At 39.7% G+C, this 16,883-nt stretch overlaps 1 protein-coding gene across 1 annotated transcript in view; it reads right to left on the bottom strand.

The window, feature by feature from the left end:
- Nucleotides 1-16,883, bottom strand: part of sdk (sidekick cell adhesion molecule) — a 385,895-nt gene that overhangs the window by 68,222 nt on the left and 300,790 nt on the right. Inside the window, exons 16-21 of the mRNA XM_071691428.1 lie at nt 15,678-15,936; nt 14,114-14,305; nt 8,939-9,135; nt 8,114-8,323; nt 6,438-6,692; nt 3,076-3,307 (exon numbers count right to left, since the gene is read on the bottom strand). Of these exons, the coding sequence (XP_071547529.1) occupies nt 3,076-3,307; nt 6,438-6,692; nt 8,114-8,323; nt 8,939-9,135; nt 14,114-14,305; nt 15,678-15,936 (1,345 nt within the window). The remainder of the gene's footprint in view (nt 1-3,075; nt 3,308-6,437; nt 6,693-8,113; nt 8,324-8,938; nt 9,136-14,113; nt 14,306-15,677; nt 15,937-16,883) is intronic.

Consider the following 16,883-nt stretch of genomic DNA (forward strand, 5'->3'; position numbering starts at 1 on the left):
GAGGGGAAAATATGAAGTCTGTTGGGGGTGAGAGAGCTTGGGAAGTGAGTCAAATTGTTGTTGCTGATGATACGCGCTGGGGGGGGATTCATGGGGAGAAAAAATGCAGAAGCTGGTGACGGGAGTTTGGTTTTAAAATGTGTGGAAGAAGAAAGTTAAAAGTAAATGTGGGAAAAAGGGCAAGGTTAATTTGGTACGTAGGGTTGAGGGTCAAGTCAAATTTGGGAGGTGAGTTTGAATGGAGAAAAAATGGAGGAAGTGAAGTGTTTTAGATATCGGGAGTGGATCTGTCAAAAGGGGTGGAACCATGGGGAAACGGAAGTGGATATAGGGGGGGGGAGGGGGGGGAAAAAAATTTTTGGGGGGCCCTTTAAAAAAATTTTGGAAGTCGGAACATTATCCCGGAAAACAAAAATGGGTATTTTTTGAAGGGAAAAGTGGTTCCAACAATGTTGTAGGTTTCGAGGCGTGGGCTATGGTTTAAATTTTTGCGCAGGAGGATGGATGTGCTGGAAATGAGATGTTTGGGAAAAGTGTTGGGGTGAGGTGGTTTTATCGGTAAGTAAAGTAAGGGTAAGAGAGATGTGTGGGGAAAAAAAAAGAGCGTGGTTGAGGGGAGCAGAAGAGGGTGTTTTGAAATGGTTTGGGCCCCCCATGGAGAGAATGAGTGAGGAAAGATTGACCAAGAGGGGTATATGTGTCGGAAGGGGGGAGGGAAGAGGAGAAGAGGGAGACCCAAAAAATTTGGGGGTGGGAAAGATGGAGTGAAAAGGTTTTGTGTGATCGGGGCCTGAACAAAGCAGGAGGGGGAAAAAAAAAAGGGGGCAAAAAATAGGGGTGAATTTGGGGCGATGTGGTATACAGGGGTTGAAAGTGCTGTCAGTGGATTGAAACAAGGCATGTGAAACCGTCCGGGGTTTTAAAACCCTGGAAAACTGTGTAGGTATGTATATTTGGTGTGTGGGGCGTGTGTATGTACATGTGTATGGGGGGGGGGGGTTGGGGGCCTTTTTTTTCGTCTGTTTCCTTTTCCTACCTCCAAACGGGGAGCAGCGAAAAAGTATAAAAAAAAAAAAAAAAAAAAAAAATATATTTTTTAAAAATTTTTAAAATATTTTATATATTTGGAAAAAAAACTGGAGGAAGGGGGAAGTGTTTTAGATATCTGGGAGGGGAAACTGGCAGCGGATGGAAACCCTGGAAAACGGGGGAAATGGATCATAGGGTGGGGGGGGAGGGGGCGAAAATTTTGGGAGCCTTGAAAAATGTGTGGAAATTTGAGAACATTATCCGGAAAGCAAAAAAAGGGTATGTTTGAAGGAATAGTGGTTCCAAAAAAATTTTTGTATGGTTGCGAGGCGGGGGGCTATGGAAGAGTTGTGCGCAGGAGGATGGAAGTGCTGGAAATGAGATGTTTTAGGACAATTGTGGTGTGAGGGGGGTTTGACGAGTAAAATAAAGTAAGGGTTTTAAAAGAGGGTGTGTGGGAAAAAAAAAAAAGGGGTGGTTGGGGAAAAGCAGAAGAGGGGGTTTTGAAATGGTTTTTGGTTTCCCCTGGGGGGAGAATGAGTGAGGAAAGGGTTGACCCCAAAAGGATATATGTGCGGAGGGGGAGGGAACGAGGAGAAGAGGGAGACCAAATTGGAGGGGGGGAAAGAGGAGTGAAAAAGATTTTGTGTGATCGGGGCCCCCGAACATGCGGAGGGGGAAAGGAGGGGAAGGAATAGAGTGAATTGGAGCGATGTGGTATAAAAGGGGTTGACGTGCTGTTTAGTGGATTGAATTTAAGGCATGTGAAGCGTCAGGGGGGGAAAACCCTGGGAAACTGTTTTAGGTATGTATATTTGGTGTGTGGAGTTGTATTACATGTGTATGGGGGTGGGTTGGGCCATTTCTTTCGTCTGTTTCCTTACGCTACCTCGCAAACGCGGGAGACAGCGACAAAGCAAAAAATATATATATATATATATATATATATATATATATATATATATATATATATAGAGAGAGAGAGAGAGAGAGAGAGAGAGAGAGAGAGAGAGAGAGAGAGAGAGAGAGAGAGAGAGAGAGAGAGAGGGGGGGGGGGGGTGCAACGGTTGAATTGGTGTAAGCAAGGGAGGTATGTAAGGAGAGGGATAAAGTGAAGACTATTTTGCGGTGACCATCCCCTTGGAGGGAGTTCTCAGTGGGAATGGACATCAGAAATATAAATAGCTAATACAGTTTGGATATTACTGTTTCAACACTACATTCTAAACACAGATGCTTAAAAGCAACTCACATATTTTCCCAATTCCCTAAGGCATTAAATACACTACACCTGTTCTTCAAGGAAAGAAGCAGATTCACAACAGGAAGAAATGGCTGAATGGTCAATGCATAAACTATTTTCCTATTAATATTGCAGATGTCTTTGTTGTGCCTCTTTAGAATACTTGAAACATGTCACTAGAGCTAATTATTCATTTAATATTCCACTGAAAGCACACTAAAATTTTTGGAAGTTATAAGCAATATACATTTGTTACATTGCATACACGTTTTGTACACCAAGAAATGACATGCACCTGAGCACTGACAGAGCATCCAAGCACCCAAAATGCCAATCACGCTGCAATGTCCACAAAATGATCATTAACTCTTATATGGTAGAAAAAAGAAAAAACTGCAAACCCACAATGGTGTGCAAATTATTGATGAATGCAAAATACCGACAATCAAATTAATGAAGTTTTAGTGTAATGAATAAACAAGACACAGGTGCAAATAAAGAACATAATCTTCTAAGCTCACAATGCTAAGTAAGTGCTGCTGTCTAATGAAATTTACATACCCCTTAACAATTTTAGTCTCCTGATATAGGCTGTTACACCAAGAAACATAAAAAAACATTTGAAATCCGGCGATTATATCTTACCATTAATTATAGTCTTGAGTCATTACAATTATTTATTTCATTTAATTCTACAAACCTGTGTGACTGAGTACAAGTAATTTTGAAAAAGTGCAATACCTCACTAGTTTCTTATCAAATTATGCAAACCACAAACAAATTCAAATAAAATTTGAGTTTACCTGATTCCCTAGTTCTCTCTACAGCAATAGGAGCATGAGAAGATGGGCCAATATCATTTACTGCAACCATTGTCACTTCATATTGTGTATACTCCTGCAAAGCTACCAGCTGATGTGAGTTAGCAGTATTGTCGTATACAAAGTCTTCAGAAAATTCACATTCACATCCAAGTGGTCTGTAGCGGATACGATAACCCTGCGGTGCACCATACCACTCAAACTGCTGCAAAGGCTGATGAAAAGAACATAGGCATAAGTATATCATCATCATTCTTTATAATACTTTGTCGCTGTCTCCCACTTTATCGAGGCAGCGTAAGGAAACAGACAAAAGAATGGCCCAACCCATCCGCGTACACGTATATACATACACGTCCACACAAGCACATATACATGCCTATACATTTCAATGTATACACATATATACATAGACATATACATATATATACATGTACATAATTCATACTTGCTGCCTTCATTCATTCCCGTCACCACCCCGCCACACATGAAATGACAACCCCGCTCCCCCCACTCACGCAAGAGGTAACGCTAGGAAAAGACAACAAAGGCCACATTCGTTCACGCTCAGTCTCTAGCTATCATGTATAATGCACCAAAACCACAGCTCCCTTTCCACATCCAGGCCCCACAAAACTCCATGGTTTACCCCAGACGCTTCACATGCCTTGGTTCAATCCAATGACAGCATGTCGACCCCAGTGTACCACATCGATACAATTCACTCTATTCCTTGCACACCTTTCACCCTCCTGCATGTTCAGGCCCCGACTGCACAAAATCTTTTTCACTTCATCCTTCCACCTCCAATATGGTCTCCCACTTCTTGTTTCCTCCATCTCTGACACATATATCCTCTTTGTCAATCTTTCCTCACTCATTCTCTCCATGTGACCAAACCATTTCAATACACCCTCTTCTGCTCTCTCAACCACACTCTTTTTATTACCACACAACTCTCTTACCCTTTCATTACTTACTCGATCAAACCACCTCACACCACATATTGTCCTCAAACATCTTACTCTCAACAAATCCACCCTCCTCTGCACAACTCTATCTATAGCCCACGCCTCACAACCATACAACATTGTTGGAACCACTATTCCTTCAAACATACCCATTTTTGCTTTCCGAGATAATGTTCTTGCCTTCCATAAAATTTTCAATGCTCCCAGAACTTTCGCCCCCTCCCCCACCCTGTGACTCACTTACACTTCCATGGTTCCATCCGCTGCCAAATCCACTCTCAGATATCTAAAACACTTCACTTCCTCCAGTTTTTCTCCATTCAAACTTACCTCCCAATTGACTTGTCCTTCAACCCTACTGAACCTAATAACTTTGCTCTTATTCACATTTACTCTCAGCTTTCTTCTTTCACACACTTTACCAAACTTGGTCACCAGCTTCTGCAGTTTCTCACATGAATCAGCCACCAGCGCTGTATCATCAGCGAACAACAACTTACTTCCCAAGTGCTCTCATCCACAACAGACTGCATACATGCCCCTATTCCCAAAACTCTTGTATTCACCTCCCTATCAACCCCATCCATAAACAAATTAAATACCCATGGAGACAGCGCACACCCATGCCACAAACCCACATTCACTGAGAGCCAATCACTTTCCTCTCTTCCAACACATACACATGCCTTACATCCTTGATAAAAACTTTTCACTGCTTCTAGCAATGTGCCTCCCACACCATATACTCTTAACACCTTCCACAGAGCATCTCTATCAACTCTAATCATATGCTTTCTCCAGATCCATAAATGCTCCATACAAATCCATTTGTTTTTCTAAGTATTTCTCACATACATTCTTCAAAGCAACAAAGCAAACACCTGATCCACACATCCTCTACCACTTCTGAAACCACACTGCTCTTCCCAAATCTGATGCTCTGTACATGCCTTCACCCTCTCAATCAATATCCTCCCATATAATTTCCCAGGAATACTCAACAAACTTATACCTCTAATTTGAACACTCCCCTTTATCAGTTATTCTTTTTTGTTCTCGTTCACTGTTTCTCGCAATAGCAAGGAACAGTGAACAAGAATAAAAAACAAATGTAGAATGTCCTTATTTGTCCACATTCACTCTCTAGCTGTTATGTCTAATTAACCAAAACTAGAGCCCTAAACCTAAGCCAAGCCCTACACACTGTTCCATGGGTTTTCCTAATCCACTTTGCATCCCCTAGTTCAGCCCACTGACAGCACTTTAACATCATTCCGTACTTCTCCAAATCCCTCAATTCCATGTATGCCTCTCATACTCCATTATGCTTGGAATTTGATGGCTCAATGCCACTCTCATTCCATCCTTTCATCTCTATCTAGAAATGACATCTGAGACAAACAGTGTTATCCAATAAGCAAGAAGAGATACACTATATAAAAACGAAATCAATACGTAAAGCAAAACTGAAGAGGCTGTCAGTAGAGGCACAGATGTCAATGGTGTGCAACACTTCAGAGGCATACTGAAAATGGTAAACCAAATCACTGTTTGAGAATGACAGGATAACACCAAGGAGGGATGAAAGTGATCAAAGAAAATAAATAAATGTGACCAAGTAACTAAATAACTTCAGGGATTAAAGAGCATTTCCTATATAGTCAAAAGCTTTTTCAAAAAGAAAAATTTTCATGAGTGACCAAGACCAATCAAATTACATGTAATTTTGTCAAAATAGTTTCCTAAATTCATCAAGGCTCCATAAATAACTACTTCCTTAATCTAATAAAATTTTAAACAGTATAAAAAAAGGCTACTATAACAACAAATTTAATTCAATTTCTAACATGAAATATCCTGTTTACACTACTTTGCTGTTTCCCATCTTTGTAAGGTGCCCTTAGGAACAAGCAAAAATATGCTCTCTTAGCTTGCTCCTTCCTGTGCCAGATAGTAATGATGCAGAGAAGAAGGCTTTCCAGCTTTCCACTCATGTCCCTTTTCGTCACCTTTTATCACATGCAGAAGATATGTGGGTAGTATTCTTTCTCAAATGTCCCTGAGGATAATATTAAACATTTTTTTCTTTTTCATACTATTCGCTATTTCCCGCGATAGCGAGGTAGCGTTAAGAACAGAGGACTGGGCCTTTGAGGGAATATCCTCACCTGGCCCTCTTCTCTGTTCCTTCTTTTGGGAAAAAAAAAAAAAAAAAAAAAAAAAAAAAAAAAAAAAAACGAGAGGGGAGGATTTCCAGTCCCCCGCTCCCTTCCCTTTTAGTCGCCTTCTACGACACGCAGGGAATACGTGGGAAGTATTCTTTCTCCCCTATCCCCAGGGAATAATATTAAACATATTAAACAGAAAACTTACTATCCATCGAACTCGCAGCTGTTTGGAAGACATAGCTCGTACAGTCATATTTGATGGTGGGTGTGCTGGCTCTGCCTGGAGGGTTTGGAAATCTGGAGAAGGTTCAGAGGGATCTGATGGCCCAACTACATTGTTTGCAATAAGTCGCAAATGGTAATTAGTATATGGGATGAGATTCTGCACAGTAATTGTAGTGGCATCTGGAGCAGAAACTTCATAGATTGTTTCCCAAGTACTGCTACGAGAAGACTGTGCCTGGAAATAAATCAATCAGCGTTACATAATACCTGTCATTCTATGAATGGTATTAGACTAATTCGGCATTTTATATCTGGACATTATTTTTTTTTTTTTTTTATACTTTGTCGCTGTCTCCCGCGTTTGCGAGGTAGCGCAAGGAAACAGACGAAAGAAATGGCCCAACCCACCCCCATACACATGTATATACATACGTCCACACACGCAAATATACATACCTACACAGCTTTCCATGGTTTACCCCAGACGCTTCACATGCCTTGATTCAATCCACTGACAGCACGTCAACCCCGGTATACCACATCGCTCCAATTCACTCTATTCCTTGCCCTCCTTTCACCCTCCTGCATGTTCAGGCCCCGATCACACAAAATCTTTTTCACTCCATCTTTCCACCTCCAATTTGGTCTCCCTCTTCTCCTTGCTCCCTCCACCTCCGACACATATATCCTCTTGGTCAAGCTTTCCTCACTCATCCTCTCCATGTGCCCAAACCACTTCAAAACACCCTCTTCTGCTCTCTCAACCACGCTCTTTTTATTTCCACACATCTCTCTTACCCTTACGTTACTCACTCGATCAAACCACCTCACACCACACATTGTCCTCAAACATCTCATTTCCAGCACATCCATCCTCCTGCGCACAACTCTATCCATAGCCCACGCCTCGCAACCATACAACATTGTTGGAACCACTATTCCTTCAAACATACCCATTTTTGCTTTCCGAGATAATGTTCTCGACTTCCACACATTCTTCAAGGCCCCCAGAATTTTCGCCCCCTCCCCCACCCTATGATCCACTTCCGCTTCCATGGTTCCATCCGCTGCCAGATCCACTCCCAGATATCTAAAACACTTCACTTCCTCCAGTTTTTCTCCATTCAAACTCACCTCCCAATTGACTTGACCCTCAACCCTACTGTACCTAATAACCTTGCTCTTATTCACATTTACTCTTAACTTTCTTCTTCCACACACTTTACCAAACTCAGTCACCAGCTTCTGCAGTTTCTCACATGAATCAGCCACCAGCGCTGTATCATCAGCGAACAACAACTGACTCACTTCCCAAGCTCTCTCATCCCCAAAAGACTTCATACTTGCCCCTCTTTCCAAAACTCTTGCATTTACCTCCCTAACAACCCCATCCATAAACAAATTAAACAACCATGGAGACATCACACACCCCTGCCGCAAACCTACATTCACTGGACATTATAGACTCATTAAAGTTTTCCATTAAATAACATCAAAGACCTTTCCAAAGTATTCATGTATTTGCTGTATATACCTGATCTACCTAAGTAAATTGGGATTGGAGCTAAGGAAAACAGACTGCTTGACAAAGAGATTAGATGGGCAAGACTTGCTTTTAAAACAGGCTGCAAAATCTTTTCAATTTGTCAAACTTACCTGTACAGTCCACTTGGATATAGATGCATTCCCATCAAAGCCTGGAGTAAACTGCAGCACTACGGAAAAAGCCTGAATGTTTGAGACAGCAAGACGATTTGGTGGATTTGGTAAAACTGGTTCAACACCAGACTGGATTGTTGCAACTACTGGTGTACCCGGTCCTACTGAGGTCCATGCATACACTTCAAAGGTGTAGAAGGTCGTGGCCTGTTTAAATAAACATTTCTGTATTTTGCAAAGCAGTGTATTTCTTCAAAGGTACTATTCAAGAAAATTACCAACAACTGAATCTTAAAATGGTGAAGACAAGAGAGTATGTCACATAAAAATCATATACTTATGGGTGATGCAAAATGAAAACCAGAACAGTTATCAACACCTTTCATCTATGTATGAGATGGTCAACTGCTAATGTACATTCAGAGACAAGAAAACAGGAAGCTTTGGTTTTATTGTCTATGAAAAGGACATTATATCTGTAGCAGAAACATATGTCCTACAGGAGTTTTGAATTGGGACTTTGAAGTTTCAAAGGCCCATCAGATAGCATGCAAACCAACCACATCATGAATGATTAGCTGGCATGTTGCCTGTAACACCTTTGAAATCTATGGACAATGGTATGAGGCTAACATGGGAACTGCCACTTAGCAGTAAGTATGAATTTTTTCAGTATTCTGATTCTCGAGTTGCAAAATTATCACAATTCTGCTGCCTCTTTTACAAATCACAAATTCCCATTTCAAGAACTAGGATTTCAATCAATGATATAGAAAACTGTTGTAAACATTTCCCAAAACAATTTAATCAACTTCAACTTACAGACAGTTCAGTAACCATGTAGGTTGTAACATCAGCTGTCAAATTCTGAATAATCCTAGTGTGGGGTGAGTCCTTCACCATGTATGAGAGAGTGTAGCCCTTTAGGATTCCATTACTCTGCTCAGGCTCATGCCAGAGAACTCGTACAGACCGGTCACTTATGTCCTCAAATTTCAGATTCATTACTAGATCTGGCACTGAAAATCATAACACATGTGAGTTGTACTCTAGCACAAACAAAGAGAACTATGATAAAATAATTCAGTAAAGCTGGGAGAATATTAGCAATTCAAAAACGAGGGTTCTAAGCTCCCAGTAACTATGCCTCATTACAGACATATATTCACAGGAACACATGAATTAATAATTCTATATTTGTCTGACTATCTATATACCTATCTATGACCTTTATGTCTCTCCATTTACACTAGATGGATCAAGTGCATACTGTATCTCTGTTCATTCATTCATCTTCAACATAAATCCATTATATTAGTGAAATAAGACTTCCACACTACAACACGCACTACTCAATTTTTCACTCATGGTTTATGCAGACAGCATATTAAATTCAAGAAATTGTATGATAGCAGAGAACGTTCAAGAGATGGAGTTCCAGAGTTTCATGAGTATAAACTCACTCCCCATGCAGTACAAAACAGGTAATTATACACAGATGATTTTTTTTTATGTTAGCTGAGATTGCACAGGCAGCTAAGGCCCTCATCAGACAAAAAAGGCCACATTTGTTCACACTCAGTTTCCAACTATCATCTGTAATGCACCGAAACCATAGCTCCCCATCCTGTGTGAATCAGGTGTTTGCTTTGAAGAATGTATTGAGAAATGTTTAGAAAAACGGGATTTGTATGTGGCATTTATGAATCTGAAGAAGGCATATGATAGGGTTGATAGAGATGCTTTTTGGAAAGTAAGCTGTTACAAGCAATGAAAAGTTTGTATCGAGGATGTAAGGCATGTGTATGAGTAGGAAGAGACGAGAGTGACTGGTTCCTAGTGAAGGTCGGTCTGCAACAGGGGTGTATAATTTGTTTAAGGATAAGGTGGTTAAGGAGGTAAAGGAGGTAACGTTCAAGAGATGGAGTTCCAGAGTTTCATGAGTATAAAATCACTCCCCATGCAGTACAAAACAGGCAATTATACGCAGATGATTTTTTTATGTTAGCTGAGATGGCACAGGCAGCTAAGGCCCTCATCAGACAAAAAAGGCCACATTTGTTCACACTCAGTTTCCAACTGTCATCTGTAATGCACGGAAACCATAGCTCCCCATCCTGTGTGAATCAGGTGTTTGCTTTGAAGAATGTATTGAGAAATGTTTAGAAAAATGGGATTTGTGTGTGGCATTTATGAATCTGAAGAAGGCATATGATAAGGTTGATAGAGATGCTTTTTGGAAAGTAAGCTGTTACAAGCAATAAAAAGTTTTTATCGAGGATGTAAGGCATATGTATGAGTAGGACGAGACAAGAGTGACTGGTTCCTAGTGAAGGTCGGTCTGCAACAGGGGTGTATAATTTGTTTAAGGATAAGGTGGTTAAGGAAGTAAAGGAGGTAACGTTCAAGAGATGGAGTTCCAGAGTTTCATGAGTATAAACTCACTCCCCATGCAGTACAAAACAGGTAATTATACACAGATGATTTTTTTTTATGTTAGCTGAGATGGCACAGGCAGCTAAGGCCCTAATCAGACAAAAAAGGCCACATTTGTTCTCACTCAGTTTCCAACTGTCATCTGTAATGCACCGAAACCATAGCTCCCCATCCTGTGTGAATCAGGTGTTTGCTTTGAAGAATGTATTGAGAAATGTTTAGAAAAACAGGATTTGTATGTGGCATTTATGAATATGAAGAAGGCATATGATAGGGTTGATAGAGATGCTTTTTGGAAAGTAAGCTGTTACAAGCAATGAAAAGTTTTTATCGAGGATGTAAGGCATGTGTATGAGTAGGAAGAGACGAGAGTGACTGGTTCCTAGTGAAGGTCGGTCTGCAACAGGGGTGTATAATTTGTTTAAGGATAAGGTGGTTAAGGAGGTAAATGCAAGAGTTTTGGAGAGGGTTAAGTTTGCAGTCTGCTGGGGATGAGAGGGCCTGGGAAGTGAGTCAATTGTTTGCTGATGATACAGCACTGGTGGCTGATTCAAGTGAGAAACTACAGAAGTGGACTTGGCAGTGAATGGAACCATGGAAGCAGAAGTGAGTCACAGGAAGGGAGAGGAGGTGAAGGTTCTGGGAGCAATGAAGAATGTGTGGAAGGAGAGAATGTTATCACAGAAAGCAAAAATGAGTGTGTCTAAAGGAACAGTAGTTCCAACAATATCATGTGGTTGCAAGGCATGGGCTATAGACAGGATTGTATGGAGGAGGGTGGATGTGTTGGAAATGAAATGTTTGAGGACAATATGTGGTGTGAGGTGGTTTGATTGGGTAAGCAATGAAAGGGTAAGAGAGATGTGTGGAAATAAAAAGTGTGTGGTTGAGAGAGCAAAAGAGGGTGTGTTGAAATGGTTTGGACATATGGAGAGAATGTGTGATGAAAGTTTGACAAAGAGGATATATTTGTCAGAAGTGGAGGGAATGAGAAGTGGGAAACCGAACTGGAGGTAGAAGGATGGAGTGAAAAAGATTTTGAGCTATAGGGGCAAGAACATACAGGAGGGTGAGAGGTGTGCAAGGAATAGACTGAATTGGAATGATGTGGTACACCGGGGTTGATGTGCTGTCAATGGACTGAACCAGGGCATGTGAAACATCTGGGATAAAGCATGGGAAGGTAGGTGGGGCCTGGATGTGGATAAGGAGCTGTGGTTTCGGTGCATAACACATGACAGCTAGAGACTGAGTGTGAATGAATGTGGCCTATTTTGTCTGTTTTCCTGGTGCTATCTTGCTGAAGAGGGGGTCAGCGATGCTGTGGTGCCAGGCATGGATTAAAGGGAAGCACGTATGTGTATGTACATGTGCGTGTGTATGTGTATACATGTGTATGTGGGTGGGTTGGGCCATTCTTTTGTCTGTTTCCTTGTGCTACCTCACTAATGCGGGAGACAGAGACAAAGTATAATACGAAAAATAAAATAATATGTGTATATTTCAATATGTATATGTGCATGTATGGGCATTTATGTAAATATATACATATATATACATATATATATATATATGTATATGAGTGGATGGGCCATTCTTTCTTCACCTGTTTCCTGGCGCTACCTTGCCGACATGGGAAATGGCAATCAAGTATAATGAAAATATATATATATATATATATATATATATATATATATATATATATATATATATATATATATATATATATATATATCCTAGCCTGAGCCAGGTGCCCATTTTATTGACCAACTCCTAGGGGTGGATGAACACCTGGGTTGACTGTGGACCGCCTGCCACAACGATATGAACCTTTGTGCTCAACCTTGGGCAGCCTGTGAATATGTCACGGTCAGGAATGCTAACCACTACACCATGGGAGTCCATAATAACACATACACCTCAAAGAGAAGAGCAAAGGGTGACCTGATCCCAACCTCTAAGTTTTCAAAACAGATAGATGACATGGACAGTGAAAAGTTCATCAAGAGATAAGGGGATACAATAAACATGGAGGAAAAGAGAAAAAAAGCAAGGAAATTGTTAAAGAAGATGTAAAGAAGTACTTTTAAGTATAAGAATAGTGGATGAAAGGAATAATATAACCGAGGATTTGGTTAATGCAGACAGCAGTTTAAAATTGCATGATAGAGAATGTTCAAGAGATGGGGCCTGATGAGTGTAAACTTTCCTCACCATGAAGTGCAAAAAAGGTAATTACAAATAAACAATTATAAGCAAACACACACACGCACCGTCTCCATTCACACAAAAAGTCTTATTGCATACAATAAAAACACCATCCCTATGGCAATCTCATCTGATATACCTCAAAAACTTAACTCAGCGAACATATTAATTTCTTTCACAGTATAAGTCTCCTCCTTGTCCCTTCAACAATAATGCCAATGATCACCATGTGTCCACCACAGCCATAACATTGTAGAAAGCTTTTACTTATCCATTCACACCATTTTGCACCACACATCTTTCTCATCTTCATTTGTTATTCCTTTTCTTCTAACCCTACAGTAAGTTAAACTCAACTGTACTTATTTTTCATCTATCTGGACTTCCGAAAAGTAGGTTATCACATCTGCAGAACTGGGACAAGCACTCCATTAACAAGCTACCTGCACAATCTACATTTCAATTCTTCCCTGTCATGAGTGCCCTTAGTGCACCTCCAGCTACTCATACTTGCAGCTTCTTTATTGACTGGGCTTATCATCAACTCATTTTTCTTAAGTGATGTTTTGGTGTGAGAGCCCATCTCTTACCCTTTACTTCTAGCATTCTCCTACCACTCTATCAAACTACCCATATGATCTTCATAACAGCCACAGCATCAACAAAGAACAAATTTGGAAGCTTTAATTATTTTCCATCATATTTCAAAGGTGTGCTAGAATCATCCTAACTCACTTTCATTTAATGTAATAACTCCTCCAAAAACATTAAACCACCAGGATGACATTACTCCAACATGTCACACTCCCTTGTTGATTTCAAACCACTTATTCATTACATAACTCAATCCAGCACATGCACTACTCCTGTCATAAAAGTTCATAACAGCATTCAATTGCATGACAATCAAATATTCCCATTCCCCTTTCTTATTACCTTTTTGAAACACCTTTTCTTGATCCATAAATAATAAATACCTTTCTTGTTTTTCTTTTAGCTCTTTCTCCACTACCTACTTGTAAGCAAAAACCTGATTTATGCATCCTATTCCCAACATAAATCTATTTCCTTCACCTTTTAGGGATTCACTAATCCTTTTATCACAATGTTACAATCCTACCATTTACCATGATATTTGTACTCAGAAGACTTACTCATTTGTATCCTTCAATCCCTTTTGCTCCCTTACCTTTAACATGCATATGACCACTTTTCCAACCAACCACACACTTTCCATATTCAATCAAATGCAGTATCACTTACACTCTAAACATACTGAACATTGAGTTTTTCTACATCCTTGCATTCTACTGATAATAGGTGTACATGAAAGAACACTACTCTTCAGCTTACCATCCTCAAGTGTTTGAACCTTGATAGGCTGAGATCGATTTCCATCACCAGGATGCGTAAAACAGAGCACTGTGACATAATATTCTGTATATTTGCCCAGGTCAGTGAGTTCAGCAGATTCATGAGCATCAGGATAAGGACTTGGAGGAACTGTTAGTGTTTTGTCTGGTTCAATGGAGTCCTCAGGTTGACCTGTTATTGGGTAAATGATATAAATCAATAAACAAAAATTCATTTTTCTCTATATCATGTACAATCACTTCACTTACCTCAGCAAGGAGGAGTCAGGAGTGGACGAACACAGTCACAGTTGCACACATCCACTATCTAATTTTCATGTATAATGCAACAAAACAAAAGCTTACCATCTACTTCCAAGTCCCACGGGCATCCCATGGTTCACCCCATTAACTGCATATCATCCCCCCTTTCCCATGCACATTAATCTAATTCATTATATCCCATGCACAACTTTCCCCTTTAGCATGTTTATGGCCCAATTCCCTATGGCCTCTTTCACTCGATCCTTCCATCTCTTTCCTAGTCTTTCCCTCTACTTTTGACTTTTTATCCCCTTAGTCAGTCTTTCTTCATTCATTTTCTCCATAAATCCAGACCATTTCAGCACACTGGTCAGCTCTCTCAATCATTCTGCACTTTATTCCACATCTCTCTTATACATCAGTCATTTTTCATACCATCAATCTGCCTCATACCACATACTGTCATCACGTACTTCATTCCCAACATGTCCACCCCTTTTGTTCTGTTGCTTTTGGGGCCTCCATACATCACTGTCAGGATTACTAAACCTTCAAACATACTTATCTTCACCCTGACACAGTGAATTATCATGACTCAAAGCACTCAGGACCTTAGCCCCCACTCTCTGGATAGTGTTACTGATGCCAGCACAGCAAGCCAGCACTTCAGATACATGGACAGATGGTAACTGTGAACACTACAGTATTTGCATTTATATGTATCTTAAAAACTTGAGTGGTTTGATATATATTCATGACAAAGTACCTGTTTATTACTCTCTCAACATTTCTGGACATATTTTCTCCCATATAGCACAATAATCTGTTCTGTTCTGTTCTGATATGAAGGCTTGGGTGTTTGCTAATGTACTCGATGATCCTCTTGATCTTGCTCACAGAGATGCACCAACCATCATGACAAGCAATGAAGACAAAGCATTCCTTTTGCAAAACAGATGGATTTCCAATTGGAACAGGCATCAGAGATACAGATAGATGAAATAGATAGATAGCAAACAATAAAATGGCAAATTCCACAAACACAAGTGACACTTCACACAGCATCAGTACCCCTGCAAGTTCTAAATTACAGGAGTTACCAACATTTGAAAAACTGGAGTGGAAATATTCGAGAGTACTGAGTCTCAAATCCACAAAACCATGGGTTTAACTGACTAGAAGAAAAAAATAAGAGAAAAGATTATCTATGAATAAACCTTCCAGAAAAGCAGAAAATGAGACATTTAGTGTAATCTATTAGACAAACACTTCTGGGACTTCAACTAAATCATAAAACTTACTCTGCCATGCTTGAACTTTATAGCCCTGATTAATTCCATTTATCATCCATGGATCTGGTGGCTTCCATGATACTTTGATAGTGGTTGAACTAAGAGCTATGGCCTCAACTTCCTTTGGCGGAGCAGCAGGAATTCCCTCCTTTGTCTTGATACGTATACTTCGAGAGTAAACACCAACACCCTTTACGTTGTATGCTGCAACTTGGATCTCATAGTCCTTCCATATTATTAATCCACCAATGAGATAATTGTGCTGATTCTGAAAAAAGAAAAAAAATATCTTGCTTTGTATGGTAAAATAAAAATAATCAGCACAAAATGCTTCCTCTTGCACTACGGTGTTGAATATACTAGGCATATTATACTAAAATCATAGTGTTTACATCCAATCTTACAATCAACTATGACACTTCAAAGAATTTGGCTTTTTTTCATATACATATGCATCAGTCTTCACTTGCACTAGGCCAGCAAAACACGCTACCAATTTAGCTGGCTTCATCTATGAAGCTACTTTGGTCTAGCTTTTCTATATTTTCTTTATAGCCTAACTGCTAAAATCAGGCATCACATAAAAACATGCCATTACCTTATAACACATGAAATCATACCTTATATTTGTGGCCAATAACGAAGCGTCGCACAGTCTCTAATCTCTAGTTCAGAAATGAAGACAAAAGTTGCAAGAATGCGAACAAAAATAAAAGGTCAAAATCATAACAATCCATAATAACACCTAACCAAACATTTTACTTAAAATACCTAACTTACATAATATCATGCTTGTTGAAAAATAAAACAGAAGTATAGGTAACTGACTTCACAAATATCTTGGCATGAGCAGGTGTAGAAGATTCATCACACTAAGTAATTAGTAATATAACAGCAACAAAAGTGAGAAATCATAGATATTAAGCTTTGTGGTAAGATCTTTTTTGTCATATTCTGCACTAAAAATATCACCTGTTGTGCTTGCTTTCATCTTAGCACATGAAGTAGTTTAAATTAATAATAACCTCCACTTGGGTAACAGGCAATACATACAAACTTGAGCATTCAGTTATATTCACTTCAGTTCTTAACCATGTATCAGGAGCATATCAATAAGGATGCATTTGTAATTATTCTATCGAGTCACACAGAAATACACTTAAAATTATGCTTAAAGAGCAACATGCATGGCATAACAACATGAATGACACTAAA

The sequence above is a fragment of the Panulirus ornatus genome, chromosome 50 (assembly GCF_036320965.1).
Source record: "Panulirus ornatus isolate Po-2019 chromosome 50, ASM3632096v1, whole genome shotgun sequence".
Taxonomy (NCBI): Eukaryota; Metazoa; Arthropoda; class Malacostraca; order Decapoda; family Palinuridae; genus Panulirus; species Panulirus ornatus.